Here is a 24,207-nt window from a genome sequence, read left to right on the forward strand (position 1 = left end):
CTCGCAGCAGAGACCGCCGAGCGCTCCTTCTCTTACAATACGTACATTTATATATAATACACGCTCACTCATGCTTCTCTCTTTCTCTCTCTCTCTCTCTCTCTTTCTGCTACATGGCATCTGAAAAAATACACGATAAATGCCGCTGCGGCCGCTGCGGCGAAGGCGAAGTCGTCACGCAAGAGTATCAGGTTGGCTATGGCATGGAGATATATCGAGCATCAATGCCGCGTACGCTATACCGCCTGCCGCTCTGCAACATGTAGAGAGTCAGTCTCTATCCATCATTACATGAAGTTGTTGAAATTGCCGATGCCTAAGATGATTCGGCGTCCTTATCTCTGATTATTGTTCAAAGCTTGCGAGAAAGAGCAAAAGAGCTAGCGAGCGAGAGAGAGAGAGAGAGAGAGAAAGAGAGAGAGCGAGAAGTCAATCAACCGCGCGTGCGAGGCGAGAGAGAGACATCGGCTTCGAAATTTACAGACAAAAAATCCTCGCGGCTTACACGCAGCAGTACATCTCGTCTTATCGCGGATACTTTGTATGCACACAGCGGTCTGCTACTGCCTCGACTGTGCCGCTGCAGTTGCTTTGGTTGAATTGCAAAATGCAGAACACCGAGTTGCGAGCGTCGTTGTCCGGTACTAGTAGCGGCAATAACAGTGATAATTATCGTGCCAAAAAAAGTGAACAGAGTGATAAAGCTGCCGAGCGCATCAGCAATGTTTTGATTTTTTACGTCAACGGCAAATTGGTAAGGAGTCTCTTTTTATATTTGATTTTTGAATTACTCGTTCGGTACGCGGCTTCCCGTTGCTAATGACAGCGGCTCCCGTTTAAAACGACCAAATGGTTCATTTTTCTCGAGATATATATTCACAAAGCGTGCGATGAGCTTTATCTTATGTTTGTAAATAGGATACGTTATAAAAATATTACGTAATTTCCTTTCGCAAGATATCTACTCAGCCTTTCGCCTCTATGAATACATAATTTATGCACAGTAAAGAATATTTCAGAAATGATATTATTGTCTGTTCTATTTTCAGATAAAAGACTCCTGCATCGAACCAGAATGGACGCTTATATATTATCTGCGACAAAAACGTATCCTTTTGAATTTCAAATATTTTATTGCGAAATTCATTTATCGATTAAATTATTTTCTTTAACAAAATTTATAAACAGTCGGCTTGACCGGTACGAAACTTGGATGCTCGGAAGGCAACTGCGGAGCTTGCACTGTTATGATATCTCGATACGATACAAAGAAACAGGAAATAATGTAATTTTTTTAGATAAACTTAATAGTTGGATAATTTTTACTTTAAATTATTATTCAATAGTAATTCTTAAATTGAGTGCATAATACCTTAAAAACATTGACTTTTTACATTTTTAAACATTTTTATTAGTTAATTTAAACATGATAATGTAGTACAAAGTGATGCAATCTTGACTAGCGAATCTAGAACAAAACTTACGTAAATATCTAGTTCTTTTATCGGAAAATTTAAAAAGAATAAAAATTAGAAAAATTGGCCGTTCATCGGCATTCAAGAGTTTAATTATTCAACGTATTATATACGTACCCTAATAGCACGATACGTTTTCATAACTTTACTGAAAATTTTAACTTTAAATTTGAACGTTTTTTAAACTTTCCTTTTACGTTGTACACATTCAGAAACGAAAGGGAATTTAGGGGCGGACATTTGAACGTTTCTAGAAGGTTCTACAAACCTTTTTTAAACTTTTTTCTGAAACGTTCCAAGGTTTCAAATTTAACGCTTCAGTAAAATTATGAAAACGTGTTGTGCTATAAGCGAAAGACCTGAAATAGTCAAAATTAAAAATAATAAAATTCACTTGATTTACGTTCGTATCAACTTACGCATAAAATGAACTTTCCAGTCATTTAGCGGCAAATGCGTGTCTCACGCCCGTCTGCGCGATGCACGGTATGGCTGTGACAACGGTCGAGGGCATCGGTAGTACGAGAAAAAAACTTCATCCTGTGCAAGAACGATTAGCGAAAGCCCACGGCTCTCAATGCGGATTTTGCACTCCGGGTATTGTCATGTCGATGTACGCTTTGTTGAGAAGCAACATGAAACCAACAATGATCGACATGGATATCGCATTTCAAGGTATGAAAATTATACACTTGAGAACGGTAATTAAAGACCACTTCAGTTTTTTCAAACACGATTGGGCACGCGCTGATATTTTGTAATTTTTCGATGATTTACATAATTATACGAGGAAGAAGTTAACATGAGTTTCTTTACAATCAAGAGCATGATCATTATTATCGTTCCAATAAATTATACTTGACGTTGAATCGATAACGATTTAAAACAGACTCTTCTCTGTAGTAGAACGATAATTATTGAGAATTGATGAATGAGTTTGTTAAAATTAGTTTCAATCCTTTATACATTGATCGTAATAATTTTTTAACACTACAGGTAACTTATGCCGGTGCACAGGCTACCGCCCAATCATTGAAGGTTTGAAAACTTTCACCCAAGACTGGGAAAACTCTCAATCTAATGGCAAAACTAACGACAATGAAGTTAAAGTTTGCGCTCTTGGTAATGCGTGCTGTAAAAAAGCTTTCTCTTCGGAACCCACAGAACTTTTTAATTCCAGTGAATTCAAACCATACGACCCAACACAAGAACCCATTTTTCCACCGGCTCTTCAGGTAAAAATGCTTAATTGTCATTCAAAGTATTAAAAAATTAATAAAAATGTAAGGAATCAATTGACCAAATTTGCAGATGTCATCAGAATTGGACGAAGAATATCTAATCATTAAAGGAAAAGATATAACATGGTACCGACCAACCAATTTAAAACAATTACTTACTTTGAAAAGTCAATATCCTAATGCTAAGATCATCGTTGGGAATACAGAAGTAGGTAAGTTCATCATTTTTTGTAAAGAAAAACTGATTAATTAAAAAACTATAAAAAATTACAATCAACTTTTGTTAATAGGCGTTGAAGTAAAAGTAAAACACTTCATGTATCCAGTGTTGATTCATTCTTCTCAAATAAAAGAATTATCTATTATAGAAGAAACAAATGATGCACTAAGAATTGGAGCTAGCGTTACTTTAAGAGAAATGGAGTGCGCTCTTAAAGAACAAATCAACTCAAAACATGGTACCTACATTTAAATAATACTGTAAAACATGACATTGAAAATATTATATCCACATCCTAAAATTTCAGAGTCAACAACAAGAATATTTAAAAGCATAGTCACAATGTTACATTGGTTTGCTGGTAAACAAATTCGAAACGTTGCTGTAAGTACCCTTTAAAATTATGTAAGCAAAAAATATTGTACGAACAATTTTTAAAAATATTTTTTATTTAGGCTGTAGGAGGTAATATCATGACCGGGAGTCCTATATCAGATTTAAATCCAATTTTTTTGGCGGCTGGTATAACTTTGCATCTTTGTAGTTTGAAAAGAGGTTTCCGGACAGTAAAAATGGATAGCAAATTTTTCGTGGGTTATCGTCGTAATATCGTGGCTCGCGATGAGGTCTTGATTTCTATTGAAATACCATTTAGTAATTCGGTAAGTTCAAAAGTTACTAATTACTTAAGTAATCTCACTCATGACAGTCTCATTTTCACAGGATCAATATTTTGTAGCTTATAAACAATCTAAACGACGTGATGATGACATTACAATTGTTAATATGGCGATGAATATATTTTTTGAAAGTAATACAAATACTGTCAAAGCTGCCTACTTGACTTTCGGTGGTATGGCACCGATAACTATGTTAGCCAAGGAAACTTCTAAAACGTTACTCGGAAAGTAAGAATATTAGAAATTTTTAATAAAAATCATATCGAATGCAATGAAAAATTTAAAATAAGCAATTACGTTGGAATGTTTTGTCATGAATGACAATTTAATTTACAGGCAATGGACTTCAGATATCATTGAAGAAACGATAAATACACTTTCTCAAGAATTACCTCTACCTGGAGATGCCCCTGGGGGAATGATTCTGTATCGTCGTTCTTTAACATTAAGGTAATATTTTCAGATCTACTATTTATATTATAAGCTTTTAAATATATTTAATTCATGACATAAACTTATATTTCAGCTTGTTTTTCAAAGGGTTTATTCACATTTCAAAACAGCTATTGAAAAATAATGTGCCAAATGTTATTCCAATATCAAAGCAGTACGAATCTGCTGCTGAAGGATTTCATTACACACCGCCAAAAAGTTCTCAGTATTATCAAGTGGTATGTGGATTGTTCAAATGCTAATTAGAGAAACTGTCGTAAAATTCAATAAAGTTTTTTTTATACTTCAACTTAGGTTCCAAATAACCAACCGGCTGGTGATCTTATCGGAAGACCTTTAATACATGCTAGTTCATTAAAGCAAGCTACAGGAGAAGCTATATATTGCGATGATATTCCTAGAATAGTTGGAGAACTTTATTTGTCTCTTGTATTATCTACAAGTGCTCATGCTAAAATTAAAGAAATTGACAATTCAAAAGCCTTAGCCCTTGAGGGTGTTGTAGCCTACTTCGATGCCAAGGATTTACCCGATGATCGTCGTTTTATGGGACCGATATTTAAGGATGAAGAAGTTTTTGCATCTGAAAAAGTAATATATAATTTTTTTAATTTCGTTTTTAGGCTTTTTTATTTTCAAATATTTCTTTCTAGGTGTTCTGTCATGGTCAAGTTATCGCGGCTATAGTAGCAATAAATCAATCGATTGCTCAAAAAGCTGCAAGACTAGTTCGGGTCACTTACGAAGAGCTAAAACCAGTGCTGTTAACGATTGAAGTATGTTGAATAATTTCAAGTGATATATTTCACACATAATATAAACGTTCACTATATTTTTAGGAAGCTATCGAGGCAAATTCGTATTTGGGAGAAACGAGAATACTTTCTAAAGGTGATGTTGATAAAGTTTTTCAAGAAGTAGATCATGTTTTAGAAGGAGAAATAAGAATAGGGGGTCAAGAACATTTTTACTTGGAGACTCAATGTACTTTTGCGGTTCCGAAAGAAGAAAATGAAATAGAAGTTTTCGCATCTACTCAAGATCCTACAGGGATGCAAGCTAACATCGCACACGTCTTGGGAGTATCTCACAATCAAGTGTCGGTTAGAGTGAAACGATTGGGTGGAGGGTTTGGTGGAAAGGAATCAAGAGGTTTATTGGTTACTTTGCCAGTTGCGTTCGCCGCTCAAAGGTATCAATAACTTTAATTTTGAATGTGAAATCAAGAAATGCATTGCTCATGTCTTTTATTGTTTTTTTTTCAGTCTGCAAAAGCCAGTTAGATGTATGCTTGATCGAGACGAAGATATGATGATGACCGGTACAAGACACCCTTACCTTTTTAAATATAAAGTAGGTTTCACAAGCGAGGGTAAATTAATGGCTTTAGAGTCACATATTTACGCTAACGCAGGATCTACATGGGATTTAACTTCTGCCGTATGTTTCTTAATTTAAATGACATAGCAAATTGACTCTATTCTTAATAAACTAATGTTTGCAGGCTGTAGCTCGAACAATGACGCATATTGAAAATGCGTATAAAATTCCAGCCATCAGAGTATTCGGTCACTTATGTAAAACAAATTTACCATCAAATACAGCGTTTAGAGGATTTGGAGGTCCTCAAGCTATGTTTGCAGCAGAAACTGTGATGCGACATGTTGCTGATTATCTTGAAAAGGATGTAATACAGGTATAGACAATTTAATTATTTATTTTCATTAAATGCAGCATTTTGAATAATGATTTTTTTGTGCAGTTAACTGAACTTAATTTGTATCAAGAAGGCGATATCACTCATTATAACCAAAAATTAGTCAATTGCACTATGAAACGATGTTGGGATGAGTGCTTGGCCTTTTCAAACTACAAAGAAAGATTAGAAGAAATAAAAAAATATAACAAGTGAGTTTTTTTAGATTGGTTCAATACATTTGATGATACCCGTAATAATTTTGAACAATATTAACAGACCAATAAATAATTCAATTTTTCAGAGAAAACAGATACAAAAAACGTGGTCTATCTGTTATTCCAACCAAATTTGGAATAGCCTTTGAAACATTATTCCTTAATCAAGGCGGTGCCCTCGTTCACATTTATAAAGATGGTTCTGTTCTACTTACTCATGGAGGTATTGAGATGGGCCAAGGTGTACATACAAAAATGATTCAAGTCGCAAGCAGAGTACTGAAAGTCGATCCGAAGAAAATTCACATTTCTGAAACGTCGACCGATAAAGTTCCAAATACTACAGCCACAGCTGCTAGCACAGGATCTGATTTGAATGGAATGGCTATAATGGTTTGTATCAAGTTTTTTTCTATCATTTCAATTGCGATTACAAAACGAAAAAACTACTCAATATGCAAATCGATTAATTGCAGAATGCCTGCAATGAATTGATGAGTCGAATGAAACACATTATCGATGCCAATCCAAACAGCACATGGGAAGATTGGGTAATCAAGGCATACTTCGAACGGATCAGCCTTTCGGCGACTGGATTTTACAAAACACCCGATCTAGGATATGATATGGAATCTAATTCTGGGACTCTTTTCGATTACTTCACATATGGGGCTGCATGCAGCGAAGTGCAAATAGATTGTTTGACTGGCGATCACCAGGTATTTAACATAATCTAAGAAACTTAATAAATTGATTTTTAAAACTTTTTTGTCATATTTTGACAGATTTTACGAACAGATATTGTGATGGATCTTGGGGAAAGTCTGAATCCTGCCATCGACATTGGTCAGGTAGAAGGAGGTTTTATTCAGGGTTATGGATTACTAACCATGGAAGAAATGATCTACTCACCAACTGGAGTTGTATATAGTCGTGGACCAGGCGTGTACAAAATACCAGGCTTTGCCGACATACCCCAAGAATTCAATGTTTCTTTGCTGAAAGGCGTTTCCAATCCCAGAGCCGTTTATTCTTCCAAGGTACATATTTCACTTTTATTAAGAATCTATGTTATATAATTTTCATATTTACAAACTGAGAATTTATACTTTGTAGGCTGTTGGCGAGCCTCCGCTATTTTTAGCTTCATCGGTGTTTTTTGCAATAAAAGAAGCTATTAAATCCGCCAGAGGCGATATGAATTTACACCGGTATTTCAGGTTCGATGCTCCGGCGACAGCCGCTCGAATACGTATGGCTTGCGTAGATGATTTTACGAAAAAAGTGAGTACACAAAGGCATGATATTGTAGTGTCGTGAAATATCCAGTAAAGAGTTGCATCAGAAAACCGACGATAAATTATTTTTTAAACTTGAACATTTGACATGAACATGACTTAATTATGAGTCAAGGTAAACTTGAAAATTCACGATTGTTTTTATTTCAGATTGGAGATGGCGATGGCAAAAGACCATGGAATATAACTCCATAGTTGTGAGAGTTTCATTAATCCAAATGATTGTAAATATAAAATCACATTTACCCGTAAGTGCCTACAATATTTTAGCTTCATAACATTTATGCAATTTATATGTTTTCCAATGAATAATGTTACAGTATCTTCAAGATCATATCAAAATAAATATTTAATCTATGATTATCAATAAAATATTGCAATAAATTTTTGAAAATCAAATGAAAACGTTTTTCTTTACTATTACACACAAGAATACCTTTTTCAGTTGTTATTGCACTAAATACAGTTGAAATAAAGAAGCCTCCAATAGAATACAATTGATTAAAGTAATTGTTATTTCGCCGTATCTATTCAGAGTGATTGGATTTTTTAGTTTGTTTGTCAAACGAATCTTCTCGTCGTCAATTGTTCGATAACGCGCACTTGCTAATGATGTAAAATATTGCATAAAACAATGAAAATCATCTTACCTGATATCGCAAAATAACTTATCGAAAATTATTCGAATTGTTTACAAATTATGAGTCTTATTAATATCCTCAAATATTTCAATGACTGATAATTGGTATACCTTCACGAGTTGATCTTACAAATTTTTGTGACGATAGATCAGTGATGAAAATCGTCACGTGCGATAAAAAAAGTTTGCACAATATTTGATCAGAATTTTCGATACTTTGTGTTTATTTCAGGAGATAAAGATAACATCGGTCAATTGATTAATCAAGTACGATAGAAAAAAATTCCATTATGCAACTGTAATTGTGTGTTATTCAAATGTTGAGATCCAATTCGATCAGTTGTTCGGGAAAATTATTTTCACACTTTCAGTTTGACGTAAGAAATTTAGAAAAGAAGAAGCAATATGTTTATTATTTTGAAAAAGTCTTGATGAGCCATACAAAACAAAACCGACAACTCGAATTCATTACATTTAACCAACCACTATTACGTAGTTGTCGATGTGCTATCTTAGTTTTCCTAGAGTTCTCAGGCGATACTGAATATTCAAAAACAATTCCAGTCTCCACGCGAAGTAGGTATCAAATTAAGTCTTACTTCCTGATTAGCAGCAGATACTTTGTATGATCGCGTAGCTATATGATGATGATTCGAGTAGACTTTCTTATTTACTACAAGTTCTAGAAATATTCTCGGCTCGGTAATCGGATTATTCAGATAAGCCAGGTGTAAATTTTATTTCTCGATCATTAAGAGGCAGATCCAGTCTATCTGTCAAAGATAATAAGAAAAATCGGATGATAGATTCTGGAGTGCTTTTGATTTTGTTATTACATTTTTTGTCATAATGTCAAATTGTAATCTTCCTCGGCGACATTCTATCGCTTTTATTTGATGTTATTCGGAAGATTCATTGCAAAAGGCAATATTTAACGATTCAACAAGCAATCATTGACATTTCACTTATTTGGCTGAGTCCAATTAAATTGTAATTTGTTACGTTCTAAATAATCAGCGCGATATTTAGCAAAGAAAAGGCAATATTTGTCAAGCGGACGTTTATATAATAATTGACAATCAGTGCAAGCATGCATAGCACGAGCGTAGGAATTATAATGCATGTATTTGAAATGGTATATCTCGACGATCTTTTCAATGCTCGGATATGTGCGTTTAAAAAGACTCGGCGGCGCTCTAGCCACTCGTGCGCCGAGCGACAAGAATTATATTTTTTATTGGCCAGGCCTCGTTTTGTTGATTCGATAAGAGAGCGAGAGAGAGAGAGAGAGAGAGAGAGAGAGAGAGAGCGCGCAAAAGTGAATCTTGGTCGTGTGCGCGTCGCACGGGCTCGACCTTAATCTTCGAGGCGCGCGTTGCACCGCAGCAGCTGTGTGCTCGTGTATACGTGTAAATACTGCACATACTCGACGACCTCAGCAAAATCGATGCCTCGCTGCTGTTTTTTTTTCTTCTCGCACTCTTACATATTGGCGACAAAACAACACGCGCCGAGAGCTGCTGCTACTCTATATATCTGTCGGAGCAATTCAGACGCGCTGCGCTATTGGCACGCATTACGTAAAACTCGGAGCGTGTCTCGCGCGCTGTGTGCCAGCACGTCACGCATAAATACATACACATAGCTGCTGCGTCTGCACACATTTACATGCATGGGCCTCTCCGCGAGTGAACGCACTGCGTCGGCCCCTATGTATATAAGTATATAGCAAGAGCTGAGTCGCGCGAGTCAGCCTGCAAACGCATTCTCGCGTCGCGGCGGCAGCAACCTATCGCGACTTTTTACCGCTGCAGCTGCCATATATACGTGGCACGAACAAACGTATAGCTGATGCATGGTGTATCGAGGAAAAAGCAGCGGCGGCCACGCTCGTTCGTATATATATGCGGCGCGTGAATTTCCTGCCGCGCGCGAGAGAGCCTGCAATCCTGTGCAAGGTTCTCCTTCGCCTGCAGCAGCGTAAACGTACATAATACGCGTGCAGGAACGTTTTCAGCGGCGCGGATTCCTCTCGCGATAATCCCTTCCATATAGCGAGGCGGCTCGTTCGGCACGCTATGCAAGCTACCTGCCCGCCTCGTGCCCCCGCGCGCTCGGGCGACTTTATGCGGAGCCCGTATATTATCGTAGCTCGCGGATCGTTAGCCTCATCGGCCGATTTATACATTGACCGACTTGTATTACGTATATACCCCCTTCAGAGGTGTGCGTCTATCGAATCATCTTTGGCGTCGTACAGACACACATATGTGTATATGTTTACTCTGGCGATAGCTATGCAAAGACCTTTGTTTATCGTTTCGATGACTATCCGGAATATCTCGACGCGCGACATATATATAGAGGCACAGGCTTCGCTCGTGCGATTTGCTGCCTCGGAGGAGGCAGGTTTTTTATATGTACATGAATGCGAGAGCGTTTGTTTGCGTGAGTGCCTGCGGGGAGCACGCAGAGAGTATGAGCGAGCGAGCGAGCGAGCGAGAGAGACGCGCAACACCCATCGGATCCGCTAGTGTGCCGTCGCGCACTTGGCCAACTCCGCGTGCACGTGTTCAGTCTTACTTTTCGTACTGTGCAGGCTACAAGTACGTTTCGACGCTTTCCTCGCGCGTCGCGCGTATCGTCCTATACACATATATTCGCTGTATACTCTCGGAACCGATCCTAAAACTGCATTATTGCGCAATTCGAGCCCACTGGTGGTGCAGTGTGTATGTTGTGCTTCTTTCTTTTCTAACTAACTTTTTACCAAGCGAAGCTTCTTCGGATCGCGTGATATTCCTTCGAGATCGACTCGACTTTGAGTTTACGATAAAAATATAAGAAAGAATGCTGGAGAGATTGCATGCTTTTAAAAATACGCAGGCTTTTCATTGCGCACACAAGGTGATTTTTTGGTCGAACGATCGATCTTCAATACCGAACGATCTTCGGTAAACTTTGCTCGGCCGATATAACAAATAATTTATTTGCTTAATAAAGAGTTAATCTGATTTTATAAAAACGGAAGCTTTTCGAGTTTCGCCTTTATCGTTCGTATTTAGAGATCGAAAAATGTTGTTCAAAAAGATAAATCAGCGCATTATTAAGTCCGAGTAAGCATTACTGAATTTATCGCTGCTTTTGACATTGCTAGAATCAATAAGAGACTCTCGGATTCTCAAGTGAACTCTGCTAGATTTTTTCAACGACCGGAGTATAAATCGTCGATGACGTCCCGATCCGATCGTCAGAGAGAGAGAGAGAGAGAGAGAACGATAATTTTTGCGCTCGATAAAAGTCGCTGTTTTTGAGGAAATTTAATAGCCACCTCGCGCGATCCTTACTACGCGGTTCCAATTTATTGGATTGAAAATATCGGCATAAAGCTGTTTATTACGGATTATAGATTAGAAAATACTCCGATTTCAAGGTAATTCTAACGTTTTACGTAAAAGCAACACAGAAATATTATTTTTCTGTGAAGTTGCAGCCAACGACTTTTATTATTATTCTTTCGGTAATTGCGGTATTTATAGATTTTACAAAACAAGTGCTTCCAACACCTTTACGAATTCGATCTCAGTGATAAATGGATTTCTCAACTTTATAGATAAGTGCGTGAATACTATTGCTGAGGTATACTTCGTGCACGATGGGCACCGAACGCGCTAACGATTCCAATTTGGAAAGCAGCGACAGCGACAATGAGATACACAGCCAACCAACGAAAATCACCAACGCCCTGGTGTTTTACGTAAACGGCAAAGAGGTGAGAAGGTTCAAATATACAACATTCCCTTCGATTATGATCGATATATTCCATGGAAAACTTTCGAGACGGTGAAAGAAAACGAACGTGCGTAACTTATGTAAAGGATTGAAAAATGTCATAAATTATTAATGATCTTAGTTACGTATGAAACGTTCGATACTTTGTATTCGCGATTATAGAATAATATGTAGGCAAACCATATATTTTTTTTCAACAACTTAATCGACTGCTAGAAAAATCGCTTCACAAAATTGAATCGCGTCGACGCTTGCCTTATAATTACGCGTCACGATTCGCGATATGAATTTAATTACGAATATAATTAAATCTAACGTCAATTTTCTAGGTAGTGGATACAAATGTCGATCCAGTATGGACGCTGCTGTACTATTTGCGAAATAAACGTATGTCTTTGACTGAAATATATCATTATCGACATAATATATTGGTTTTGTTGCGAAAAATTAATTATTATTCTCTCTCGTAAAAGTGCGTATGCCAGGGACGAAATTAGGATGCGCCGAAGGAGGGTGTGGTGCGTGCACCGTCATGATCTCCAGATACGACAGAGAAGCTAAAAAAATAGTGTATCCTTTTTTGTACGATTTTTTTATATCGTTCATTCGAAACGTCATCGTAATATTGAACATATCGATCAACGATATCGATACTGCAAGTAGCACAATGTCACTCGTAATGAGTGACAAATGGACCCGAGTTTTGAATTCAAACCAACGATCGTAATGAAACCTTAAACAAAAATTGTCTAGTCATGTAGCAGCTAATGCGTGTCTCACGCCCGTCTGCGCGATGCACGGCATGTCCGTGACGACCGTCGAGGGCATTGGCAATACGAGGACGAAGCTGCACCCGGTACAGGAGCGCATCGCCAAGGCTCACGGCTCCCAGTGCGGATTCTGCACCCCCGGAATCGTCATGTCCATGTACTCTCTGTTGAGAAGCATACCCAAGCCGACGATGCACGACATGGAGGTGGCTTTCCAGGGTAAGTTGATAACTTTAACGAAAAAAGACATATCGAGGTTCGACGCATCAAGGATGCACACCGATTAACTTTCTATTTATTACGAATAAGATCGTAAAATACTTTCACTTATTCCAAATTGATATTTTTGCAACGCGAGCAAATTTAATGCGATTGGACAGCCGATCAACACGAATGATCTTGATAATAATGTCAAGATTATGATAAATTACAACTTTTAGGCAACTTGTGCAGATGTACCGGATACAGACCGATCATAGAGGGTTTCAAGACTTTTACCGAAGAATGGGAGCAATCCCAAAGACTGTCTGCCGCAAATGGCACAGAGAAAAGAGTTTGCGCCATGGGGGATGCTTGCTGCAAGAAAGTATTCACGTCCGAACCGACTGAAGTATTCGACTCAAAAGAGTTTACGCCTTACGATCCTAGTCAAGAGCCGACTTTTCCACCAAAACTACAGGTACACAGTTATTACGAGTTGAAAGATCGAGCGCGTTATTTCATGGATTTCCTTTTTTCCAACAGCTGACGTCGCAATATGACGAAGAATACTTAATCATCAAGGGAAAAGAAATTTCGTGGTATAGGCCGACGTGTTTGAAAGAAATTTTGGTGCTGAAGCAACAGTATCCAAATGCAAAAATTGTAGTGGGGAACACAGAAGTTGGCAAGTTTTTCAAAATTCGTAAACATTATTTTAACGGAGCACATTAATAACATGCATTTTTCAATTGAAGGTGTCGAAGTAAAGTTCAAACATTTCATTTATCCCGTTCTGATTCTACCAACTCGAATCAAAGAGATGCGCGAAATAACGGAGCTCGAAGATGGCATGAAAATTGGAGCAAGTGTAACTTTGGTGGAAATGGAAGAGGCTTTCAGGCATCAAATGAAAACAAAGCCTGGTTAATAAATTATTTAAAAATATGCAATATTGAATTTGATCGATACTCATTATTAATAAATTTTATAGAGCACAAAACAAGAATATTCAAAGCATCGGTAGAAATTTTGCATTGGTTTGCTGGTAAACAAATCAGGAATGTCGCTGTAGGTTTAGTTTTTATAAATTGAAACAAATGAAAGGAATTTTTTTCTCTAATTCATGATTTTTAGGCCATAGGAGGAAATATTATGACCGGCAGTCCCATTTCTGATATGAATCCCGTTTTAATGGCAACCGGAATAAAATTAAATCTCTGCAGTCTCGAAAGAGGAAACAGAACGGTAAAAATGGACCACACGTTTTTTACTGGATACAGAAGGAACATCGTTGCATCCGATGAGATTTTAGTATCGATAGAAGTCCCATTCTCAGTACCGGTAAATTATTTCTACCTTTGAAGAAATTACATCATTTTGAAGAAACTATAAAATGAAAATTTTTGTAGAACCAATACTTCGTTGCTTATAAACAAGCCAAGAGGCGAGACGACGATATTGCCATCGTTAATTTGGCTATGAATGTATTCTTCGAGCCGGGTACTGCTATCGTGCAGGAGGCTCACATGGCATTCGGTGGAATGGCTCCAACAACAGTATTAGCAAGAAAAACTTGCTCCGCTATGATTGGAAGGCAAGTTGGAAGCCAAATCGTATTGAATGTAATCTAGGCATGAGACTTATATTATCTTGAATTTCTGTAGAAAGTGGAACGAAGACCTGGCAGAGCTTGTGACAAACTCATTGATCGACGAGTTACCTTTATCGGGAGATGCACCAGGAGGAATGATTTTATACAGGCGATCGCTCACCGTGAGGTATGATCTTGAAATCTTTTAATCGATCATTCATCAATATGTTGAATAATAATTTAATAATATTTTATTCAGTTTATTCTTCAAAGGATTTGTGAGCATATCGAAACAGCTACAAGAACATATTTCTAATTTTGAGCCTTTACCAAAAGAGCTGCTATCGGCGGGTGAAGGCTTTCAATATATACCACCAAAAAGCTCCCAATACTATCAAGTGGTATGAAACAATGCTTTTGACAATTTTTTAAAATATTTGCCTCAAAATTCTAATGCAATGGTACTTTTAGATTCCTCCAAACGTGAATTCCAACGACCTGGTCGGCAAGCCAATAATCCACGCGAGCGCAATGAAACAGGCAGCCGGAGAGGCCGTCTACCTCGACGATATCCCACGAATGGAAGGAGAGCTTTACTTGGCCTTTGTACTTTCGACTCGAGCTCACGCAAAGATCCTGAAAGTCGATCCCTCGCAGGCACTCGCCATGAAGGGCGTGGTTGCTTTTTACGACGCCAATGACGTTCCCGAGCACAATCGAGCGGTGGGACCGATTTTCCACGACGAGGAAGTTTTCGTTTCAAAAGAGGTAAGTCGAAAAGCTGCGCGGAGTTATTGTGATACATGTACAAACGTTTGTAACGACGCAGGTAAAAAGCCAAGGTCAGACGATCGGAGTGGTCGTGGCGAACGATCAGCTGACCGCCCAAAGAGCCGCGAGAGTCGTCAAAGTCGAGTACGAAGACATCCATCCGATAATCATTTCGATCGAGGACGCCATCGAGCACAATTCGTTTTACGACGGCAGCGGCAAGTGCATCAGCCGAGGCGACGTCGACGGCGAGTTGGCCTCGTCCGACCACGTACTCGAGGGCGAGGTGCGCATGGGTGGCCAGGAACACTTCTACCTGGAGACTCACTGCGCCTACGCGATACCCCGCGAGGAGGACGAGATCGAGATGTTCTGCTCGACTCAGCACCCGAGCGAGATTCAGAAACTCGTCGCTCACGTGCTCGGCGTCCAGATCAACAGGATCTGCGTCCGGGTGAAGCGCATGGGTGGCGGTTTCGGTGGAAAAGAGTCCAGAGGACAGCTAGTGGCTCTACCGGTGGCTTTGGCGGCACACAAGTGAGTTCCGATTGAATCTTGGTACTTTTGAATATTTTAACCGGGTCGTTAACGATCTTTCGACAGGCTGAGAAAACCGGTGAGATGCATGTTGGATAGAGATGAAGATATGATGATGACGGGTACCAGACACCCTTTCTACTTCAAGTACAAAGTTGGATTCAATAATGATGGATTGATCAAAGCATGTGAGATTCATATTTACAATAATGCAGGCTATTCTTACGATTTGTCCATGTCTGTAAGTGAAGCTTTCGATTAATTACGAATTAATCATTGGATTTTGAGTATGTTCAAACTTTTTTGGATTATTTGTACTCAGGTACTCGAGCGCGCCATGTTCCACTTCGAAAACTCTTACAAAATTCCAGCATCCAGAGTTTTTGGCTATGCTTGTAGAACAAATTTACCCTCCAATACGGCTTTCAGAGGTTTCGGTGGTCCACAAGGCATGTTTGCGGCCGAGCACATAGTTCGACATATCGCTGACTTTTTGGGTCGCGATGTAGTCGAGGTAATTATTAATCGTGTTAATTAAATTTTGGATCATCTTCCAGATCGATACATAATCCGTTTATCTTACAGATTTCCGAAATGAACCTTTACAAAGAAGGAGACTTGACTCATTACAATCAGGTTCTCGAAAATTGCACCTTGCGTCGCTGTTGGGACGAGTGCCTCGCCTTATCCAGTTTCAAAGAACGAATGGAAAACATAAAACGATTCAACAAGTAAGATAGATAAATTGTTTATATTTTCGGATGAAAATTTTTATACGTAAAAATGGCGTTTCAGAGAACACAGATACAGAAAACGCGGCTTCGCCATCGTACCGACCAAATTTGGCATCGCTTTCACGGCGTTATTCCTGAATCAGGCCGGCGCGTTGGTTCACATCTACACCGACGGCTCGGTGCTCATGAGTCACAGCGGTACCGAGATGGGCCAAGGATTGCACACGAAAATGATTCAGGTGGCTAGCCGAGCGCTCAAGGTGTCGCCCCACAAAATACACATCGCCGAAACGGCAACGGACAAAGTGCCCAACACCTCGCCGACCGCAGCTAGCGCGGGATCCGATTTGAATGGGATGGCGGTTTTGGTACGTTGATGGATTTTAATTGTATCCTCAGTTTTACGACCAAGTCAGATTTTAATTATTTTAATCGCTCTTTTAGAATGCCTGCAATGAAATTATGAACAGGATGAAATACATAATTGACGCGAATCCCAACGGAACTTGGGAACAATGGGTTTCAAAAGCGTACTTCGATAGAGTTAGCTTATCTGCGACAGGATTTTACAAAACTCCTGGAATAGGATATGATTTCAATACAAACTCTGGGAAACCTTTCAACTACTTCACATACGGGGCATCTTGCGCCGAAGTTGAAATCGATTGTTTAACGGGAGATCATCAAGTGAGATTTATTCCAGTATTTTTTTTTCAAGAAGACTTTTGAATTGAATAAATAATAATTTTTAATATCTAAAAAAAGGTACTAAGAACTGACATAGTAATGGACCTTGGAGAAAGTTTGAATCCTGCAATAGATATTGGTCAAGTAGAGGGTGGTTTTGTCCAAGGCCAAGGTTTGTTCACAATGGAGGAAATGATTTATTCACCAACAGGAACTGTTTTTAGCAGAGGTCCAGGCGTATATAAAATTCCAGGCTTTGCTGATATTCCTTCAGAGTTTAGTGTATCTCTTTTGAAAGGTGCTACGAATCCCAAAGCTGTTTATTCATCTAAGGTAATTTATTTTACTTTCAGCTTAATTATAAAAGCTTGAATAATTTAATAATACAACAAATCTTTGAATTATTTCAGGCTGTAGGAGAACCACCTTTATTCTTGGCTTGTTCTATATTCTTTGCCATTAGAGAAGCAATTAAAGCTGCTAGAGAAGATATGAATATTCATGGTTACTTCAGATTAGATTCTCCAGCAACATCCAATCGCATTCGCATGGCGTGTGTTGATAATTTAACTAAAAAGGTTTGAAACTTATTCAACATTTTGATAAAAGATACTGTTTCATAATTATTTACTGAATGTACAATTTTTTAGATCGGAGATGGAGATGGAAAGAAAGCTTGGAATAAAGTTCCCTAAAATATTATGAAATTATACTTGGATAACCTTATAATAAGTTAATAAAAAGTATTTGATATAATTTAATTATATTTTATATAATTTTTAAATAATAAAATTAAATATTAATATCATCTGTAAGAAATAATTACAATGCAAATTGTAAATTATACATTTTTCACTTGCCTCTAATGCACAAATAATATTTTTTAGCTATGTACATAATAACTTAAAGAATAAAATATATTGTTATTGCATTTTCCTTATTTACAAACAATCATTTTCTTTTCATTAATTAAACATTGCTTATTCCTGATTTTTCAACCGTATCTAAAAGACTTTGTAAATTGTTTTCAAATAATTCACAACGTATAGGCATTTCCAGTGAATAAAATGGATTTTTTAATGCGTAATCTGCATAGAGTTCGTAAACTTTTTTAGTTAATATTTCCATGCCTGTTTGAGATGGTTCAGCAACAACCATAAACTTAACACCTGTTAACGTTTGATAACAATATAATCGGAATGTATCTGTTTCTAATACTTCAATACCTGAACATCGTGGCTCTGGACTAAGTTGACTAGCAATAGCGAATAATGGATAAAACATTGATGCTAAGAAAATCTTTTCATTAGTAGTCATTTTTGCTCTACTAAACTTCAACGTAATGGGATAGTTCTCTTGTTTTTTTAACATTTCTAGCACATCTCTGCCATCATCCAATTCTTTACCAGTTACAGGTTGTCCATTGACAGCTGTCAAAACATGGCCAACTACAAAAAATAATAATTTTGTTAAAATAAAGTTTTGTAGTTAATAAGGTAAGTAAAAAAATGATTTGTCGCTCGGAATTACCATGTATGCCGTCTCTTTGATCGAATGCTACGACTATTTTCTTATTCTCATAGGCTAGCTTTATGTCAAGTGGATAGTTAAACGGCTTTTCCACTTCAATTTTTGGAACATTGTGATCATGATTGAATATAAGCCCCCCAGACTTGGAAACTATGTACACTCCGTAAATCACCATTATAAAAAATTGTAATTATTAATAATAAACTGTTATGTTGCAGTCGTGATCAAACTTTTTCAGCAGAATACAAAAAATACTGTCCGAGACATTAAGGTTTCTTTGTAATAACGCAACAAACAAGTTCGATAGCTTGGGATTTTAAACGTAAATTAATCATCAAGCAGATACATTTTATTTTCCAACAATAAATGTAAGATATTCGAACAATGTCTTCATTTGCACCTGTATCTGTTATCGATAATTTTTTTTTATGATAAAGAACTGATTATCAGTAGTAAGAGGCAGCAGGCACATGTGGCAATTCAAAAATGAGCTTGAATGATAACGCGCGCGCAGCCAGAGATCAACATGTGCAAAATCCCGGCGCGGGCACGCCAATCGCCATACTGTTGTTGTCAAATTGTATGTGTATTGTGTGTATACCTGAATGCGCCAACGACGCTCAGTGCGGTCGACAACTGTAAGGGTTCTATATAATAGCACTCCATTTGAACCGTCCAAAGTGTGTGTTATAAAGCAGAGCCGGTACACTCACAGCGCGCGGTCCACCGGCTCGCGAACGCGTGTGTTTTCGTACTAATGAGAAATGGTTATAGAACGCGCGTCGTGTGCTGTGCCGTGTCCTGAGTGTAGCTGTATCGTCCTGACTGTTGAGTTTCATGTCCTTTCGTAAATCACCTGGATTTGTATTTTTTTAAAACAAAGTAGATGTTAGTAAGATGGTGATTGATCGACTGCATAAAAAAACCAAGTTCGCTGCTTAATTTGCTGACAGTAGCTTGATTATCGTTTGTGTGATAAGTTTGTAAATACTGTTCAAGATGAGGCTTATCAAACCAAACTGGGTAACTCACGATGGTTAGTATAATAACCTTAAAATAAAGCTTTTTAAAAAACAGTCTTTTAATTAACAAGAAAAAATCAAATTACAAGCTATATTTTCATTTTATCCTGGTTATTTTTTTAGGATCTCCTATTTTCTCAATTGATATTCACCCTCACAGTAAAAAATTTGCCACAGGAGGATCTGGTAAGAGCTTTAATTATTAAAATTATTCAATTTTTTCTACTTTGATGTTGACATCTTTCATAATGATGTTAATTGTTCCAGGCGGAGATGCTGGTCGAGTGGTTATATGGAATTTGGAGCCAGTCGTTGATGAAAAAAAAGAGATGGATCCTAATGTTCCTAAAATGTTATGTCAATTAGATAATCATTATGGTAAGTTAAAATTATGTAATACATAGACTTATTTTCATTTTAAATGAATTTTAAAGTAAATGAGATAAAAATAATATTGATTTAATTTAAAATAATATTAATTAATTGATTATTAAATTGATTCTAATTAAAAATATTTTTTTTAGCTTGTGTAAATTGTGTACGTTGGAATGCTGATGGACTATTAGCTTCTGGAGGGGATGATAAATTAATTATGATATGGAAGTTGTCAAAATTTGGAGGAGGCTCAGTTTTTGGTTCTACAAAAACAAACGTTGAAACATGGAAGTGTGTGAAAACTCTCAGAGGGCACGCGGGTGATATTTTAGATTTGGCTTGGGCTCCGAATAATGTTTGGTTAGCATCTGCTTCTGTAGATAATACTGTTATTATTTGGGAAACAAATTCTGCAACTATTGTTAGAGTAATAAAAGGACATACAGGTCTTGTCAAAGGGGTTTCTTGGGATCCTATAGGAAAATATTTAGCATCTCAATCAGATGACAAAACACTAAGAATTTGGAGCACAGCTAATTTCAGTGAAGAAAAAATTATAACTGAGCCTTTTAAAGAGTGTGGTGGAACAACACATGTACTTAGGCTTTCATGGAGTCCTGATGGTCAGTATTTAGTTTCCGCTCATGCGATGAATGGCGGTGGTTCAACTGCCCAAATCATTGATCGTAATGGGTGGGAAGTAGACAAGGATTATGTGGGGCACCGAAAAGCTGTTACTTGCGTCGTAAGCATAATTAAGATTTCAGTAATAATTTAATCTTGATTTAAATTTAAATGTACTATAATTGGTTTCATTTTTTAGAGATTCCATCAACGTATATTGGCGAGAGACAAAAAACATTACTGTGTAGCAGCTTTAGGCTCAAGAGATAGATCTATTTCAATTTGGTCAACAGCTTTAAAACGTCCACTGGTTGTTGTTCATGAATTGTTTGTAGCATCAATATTAGATATTAGTTGGTCACAAACAGGATTATGCTGTTGTGCTTGTTCCAAAGATGGAACAACAGTTTTTATTCAATTCAATCATGATGAACTAGGAGAACCATTAGATCCAGCAAGTCAAGTAAGATTGAATTATATGGTTTAAATAATAAAATCCAATTGCACTATAGATTCACAGAATGTAACAATTTTTCGTTCTTTTTTTAGTTAAAGCTCCAAGAAAATATTTATGGTAAACAAACAAAAGGGAAATTTTTGATTATTGAAGATCCTTCATTATACCAAGAAGAATTGCCAGAACCGCGTCCATTAGAAGATCTTTTTAAACCACCAATATCTTCAGTTAAATCAAATAATGTTTCTTCAGAACAGCCTTCATCAATTCCAAAAGGACCTATAAATAAACAAATTGAAACAAAAACCAAAGATGGAAAAAGAAGAATAACACCTATGTTTATACCTGTTACACCTGATATGTGAGTAAATAGTCTAAAAAAATTCTTTGACGATTTCAATTGGAAATGATAACTTTTTTTTGTGAACAGGGAAGAAGATATGGAAAAAGTCACTTCATCTGAAGCAGAGAAACCTTTTTCAAGCAGTTCACAAGCAAAAAGTTCTATTGTCATAGAAAAGAGAGATGAAGTAAAAGAGGGACCTGAGTTAGTGTCTGTAATTGATGAAACTCCTGGATTATCAGAAAAAGCTAGAAAAATATTACCACCCATGAGTCCAACGCCAACGGATTCAAAACAACCAAACTTGAGTGAAGGATCAGATAGTGTTCAACCAAGAGTTGCGCAATTACGTAGAGAGGCAGATGAAATATTTCCACGACTAAAACCAAAAGACAATTTGGGAGCATCTTATGGAAAACTTGTGTTAACAGCATTATATAAAGATGAATTAACACTTCTACAATTATGTCAAGAAACGACTGCAAGTGAGAAGTGGTATCATTATCTTGGGTATCGTCCTACTGCAGTAGCTGTAACAAGTTTGCTAGCAGTAATTACTTTAGAGGATGGCTCTGTACATATATTTTTAACTCCACGAGGAGTCCGTGCCGTTCCTCCGATAATTCCTCCCGCACCACTTTCAAGATTGCACGCATCTGGCAATAAGGTTTATACAACATATATTAATTGATATTTTTTGATATACAAATAAAAATTTTTTTAACTTGCTTTATGATCTTAATTTTTAGGTCATGGTGATTTCTTGTAATGGAGAAGTTCGCGTATGGGAAGTTAAAGGAGCTTATGATTGTAAAATCACCATTAAAACAAACGCTAGTCATTTAGTGGCTCCAAAATCTTCCTTATACGCTTGTCAATTACATAATGGTATGCCGTTCCTTGTTTTTTCCTCTAATCGAGCATATGTGTACAGTAAAGATATGGGTAAGTTTGAGAAAAACTTGATATTATGAATCATTTTTCAAGTATAGAAATTGTAAACCGTCAAATTTTATTATTTTAGAAACATGGATGTTAATCGGTGATAGCGAGGACCCGATATGGCGATGGGCTTCTTTAACTTCTTTAGGAAAACTTGCTGGCGAGCGAAAGCCAGCTGATGGAACTTTAGCACAACTTCAAGAAGGTCTAAATACCTTGAATGGAAAGCATGTGCCCAAACTTAAATTTTCTAGTGGGGCAGAAACTTTGGTGTCATATTATGGTCTGCAAGCATTGACTGCCCGGGCTTTGGGTAGTTCTTTAGAGTTCGGCTATTGGACGAACGTTTATGTTAACTACCTTTGCACTCACGGTAAAATTTTTATTTTTATTTTGTGAATTTTACTTATGCATCAAAATAAAAAATTGTATTTGATTTTATAGATGAGACAGATAAACGAATTCGAATAGTATTAGATGAATTGTTAGGTCCATCTCATAGTATGGCACATCTGAGTAATTGGGATCCGAAAATTTTGGTAAGTATATTTTTGAATGCCTTGTACTTGTAAAATAACTTTAGTTATATTGGACATTAATTTTTATTTGTATGATTTTTAGGATCTTGAAAAACATAAGCTCTTACGAGAAGTTATGCACATTATCAAGCAACATCCGCGTTGGCAAAGGTTGTACATAGAATATAATGAACAATTAGAATTTGTCAGTAAGTTACGTGCAGAACACGTCAATGGGGATACTAAAAATTCTCAAGCAGAAAATGAGATAAAAGTGTAAAAATTGTTAATTTTATAAAATAAAATTCGTATCTACTTAAGATTGTACAGTATGTTTTAATGAGCATGAATGGGATGAACGGATCGATCGTTCAACTATTAAAACAACTATTATTCCTATTTTGTTTTGATAATTATATGTTACTGGAATGTTTTGTTCGTGAATGTAGTCAAATCATTGAGTATTACGACAGGTTTATTTAAACGATATTTATTTTCAATAATAAATTTATTCACAATCAGAATAATGCATTATTTATGTGTCAACACTAATGCTCCTCATATTTTTTTCTCATATAAAAATACATAATCAAGCTCAACATACTAATAACAAACTATAATGAATTGAGGGAGCATAACTGGCCAGCTTACGCTATAATAAAAATTTTATCTGTGAATCGACTGTTGCATTAGAAAATAAATGAAATTTGCTTAATCTGTGCGCTTGGACTTGCCGTTCATTCTCATTTTCATCGCACATGATGCTAAGAACGATATTGAATTTACAAACTTTGCCAGATATAGCACCCTATTTATTGAAATAAATCGTTCAATTCGAATTTTTATTCCATCCATAATTTATCTCACAAAATACGTCCGAGTAATAAATTTATGATGAAATAATTATTTTAGCCCGGCAACTTAAACTAAAACACTTAGTTAAATTAATTTTAAATTCTCGGATAAAATTTGAATTCAATCATGTTAGGCTCACTTATTGTTTTAAAAAAATCAATCGATCCAGAGTAGTTCCTCGGAAAAAATATGAAATTAACTTTTATTATTTACGATAATATACTTAAAATATGATACAGTTGTATACATGAAAAATGTATAAATATCTTTGCGTGTATTGCACAATAACAGTGTCTTTTTGTACAAACAGTTCGTAAAACTCAAAACGTACCTCATTTTTAGTTCTTTTTTGATTTGGTCCATTTTCTATATATTTTTCGTTTATATTTTATGTACAAAAGTTCATCACCACTCGACAAACACGCTCGCATTTTTAAAAAAGAATTAATATCTATAGTTTTTCTATAGGTATTAATCGTATCCGTACGTACATACGCCATTATTTTTTTATGACAATAGAGTTAAGTTTGCGGTTGA

At 36.7% G+C, this 24,207-nt stretch overlaps 4 protein-coding genes across 8 annotated transcripts; 3 read left to right on the forward strand and 1 right to left on the reverse strand.

The window, feature by feature from the left end:
• The first annotated feature begins 318 nt into the window (after positions 1-318).
• On the forward strand, positions 319-7,680 carry LOC106652199 (xanthine dehydrogenase-like). The gene is made up of 23 exons (XM_014371005.2): positions 319-754; positions 1,050-1,107; positions 1,189-1,285; positions 1,915-2,150; positions 2,472-2,710; positions 2,787-2,928; positions 3,007-3,174; positions 3,244-3,320; positions 3,392-3,598; positions 3,660-3,844; positions 3,953-4,066; positions 4,143-4,287; positions 4,364-4,660; positions 4,723-4,845; positions 4,909-5,261; positions 5,335-5,509; positions 5,574-5,765; positions 5,832-5,977; positions 6,070-6,376; positions 6,460-6,702; positions 6,769-7,023; positions 7,100-7,267; positions 7,432-7,680. The coding sequence occupies exons 1-23, from the start codon at positions 608-610 to the stop codon at positions 7,474-7,476; spliced, it is 4,119 nt and encodes a 1,372-aa protein (XP_014226491.1). The 5' UTR covers positions 319-607; the 3' UTR covers positions 7,477-7,680.
• Positions 7,681-10,475: 2,795 nt separating this feature from the next.
• Positions 10,476-17,751, forward strand: LOC106652196 (xanthine dehydrogenase). 5 transcript variants are annotated; one of them, XM_014370996.1, is made up of 23 exons: positions 10,476-10,653; positions 11,535-11,693; positions 12,043-12,100; positions 12,187-12,283; positions 12,467-12,702; positions 12,924-13,162; positions 13,228-13,369; positions 13,440-13,607; positions 13,676-13,752; positions 13,819-14,025; positions 14,094-14,278; positions 14,349-14,462; positions 14,535-14,676; positions 14,747-15,043; positions 15,105-15,583; positions 15,650-15,824; positions 15,906-16,097; positions 16,169-16,314; positions 16,379-16,685; positions 16,762-17,004; positions 17,083-17,337; positions 17,415-17,582; positions 17,655-17,751. In XM_014370996.1, the coding sequence occupies exons 2-23, from the start codon at positions 11,577-11,579 to the stop codon at positions 17,697-17,699; spliced, it is 4,089 nt and encodes a 1,362-aa protein (XP_014226482.1). In that variant the 5' UTR covers positions 10,476-10,653; positions 11,535-11,576; the 3' UTR covers positions 17,700-17,751. The 5 variants fall into 5 exon arrangements, with proteins under 5 accessions (XP_014226482.1, XP_023315018.1, XP_014226485.1 ...); XM_023459250.1 differs by having other exon boundaries at positions 10,476-10,649; XM_014370999.1 differs by lacking the exon at positions 10,476-10,653 and adding an exon at positions 10,664-10,828.
• Positions 17,752-17,865: 114 nt separating this feature from the next.
• On the reverse strand, positions 17,866-18,811 carry LOC106652261 (trafficking protein particle complex subunit 4). The gene is made up of 2 exons (XM_014371106.2): positions 18,535-18,811; positions 17,866-18,452 (listed from the first exon to the last, which is right to left on the reverse strand). Exons 1-2 carry the CDS (start codon positions 18,707-18,709, stop codon positions 17,974-17,976), a joined length of 654 nt encoding a protein of 217 aa, XP_014226592.1. The 5' UTR covers positions 18,710-18,811; the 3' UTR covers positions 17,866-17,973.
• A 324-nt stretch (positions 18,812-19,135) lies between these two features.
• Positions 19,136-24,114, forward strand: LOC106652274 (protein HIRA homolog). Its single transcript, XM_014371132.2, has 11 exons — positions 19,136-19,570; positions 19,680-19,742; positions 19,824-19,934; positions 20,081-20,676; positions 20,755-21,018; positions 21,105-21,373; positions 21,443-22,022; positions 22,105-22,300; positions 22,380-22,670; positions 22,742-22,836; positions 22,919-24,114. The coding sequence occupies exons 1-11, from the start codon at positions 19,534-19,536 to the stop codon at positions 23,093-23,095; spliced, it is 2,679 nt and encodes an 892-aa protein (XP_014226618.1). The 5' UTR covers positions 19,136-19,533; the 3' UTR covers positions 23,096-24,114.
• Positions 24,115-24,207: the final 93 nt, after the last annotated feature.

This window comes from Trichogramma pretiosum, unplaced genomic scaffold (genome assembly GCF_000599845.2).
Source record: "Trichogramma pretiosum strain Unisexual culture from Peru unplaced genomic scaffold, Tpre_2.0 scaffold31, whole genome shotgun sequence".
Classification (NCBI taxonomy): Eukaryota; Metazoa; Arthropoda; class Insecta; order Hymenoptera; family Trichogrammatidae; genus Trichogramma; species Trichogramma pretiosum.

Coding starts and splice junctions, on each gene's coding strand:
- LOC106652199 (XM_014371005.2), top strand. CDS start 608: ATGCAGAACACCGAGTTGCGAGCGTCGTTGTCCGGTACTAGTAGCGGC. Junction 7,024..7,099: donor GAGCCGTTTATTCTTCCAAG/GTACATATTTCA, acceptor TATACTTTGTAG/GCTGTTGGCGAGCCTCCGCT. Junction 7,268..7,431: donor TAGATGATTTTACGAAAAAA/GTGAGTACACAA, acceptor TTTTTATTTCAG/ATTGGAGATGGCGATGGCAA.
- LOC106652196 (XM_014370996.1), top strand. CDS start 11,577: ATGGGCACCGAACGCGCTAACGATTCCAATTTGGAAAGCAGCGACAGC. Junction 14,279..14,348: donor TGCTCCGCTATGATTGGAAG/GCAAGTTGGAAG, acceptor GAATTTCTGTAG/AAAGTGGAACGAAGACCTGG. Junction 14,463..14,534: donor AGGCGATCGCTCACCGTGAG/GTATGATCTTGA, acceptor TATTTTATTCAG/TTTATTCTTCAAAGGATTTG.
- LOC106652261 (XM_014371106.2), bottom strand. CDS start 18,709: ATGGTGATTTACGGAGTGTACATAGTTTCCAAGTCTGGGGGGCTTATA. Junction 18,453..18,534: donor TCAAAGAGACGGCATACATG/GTAATTCCGAGC, acceptor TATTTTTTGTAG/TTGGCCATGTTTTGACAGCT.
- LOC106652274 (XM_014371132.2), top strand. CDS start 19,534: ATGAGGCTTATCAAACCAAACTGGGTAACTCACGATG. Junction 19,571..19,679: donor AAACTGGGTAACTCACGATG/GTTAGTATAATA, acceptor TTATTTTTTTAG/GATCTCCTATTTTCTCAATT. Junction 22,023..22,104: donor TGCACGCATCTGGCAATAAG/GTTTATACAACA, acceptor CTTAATTTTTAG/GTCATGGTGATTTCTTGTAA.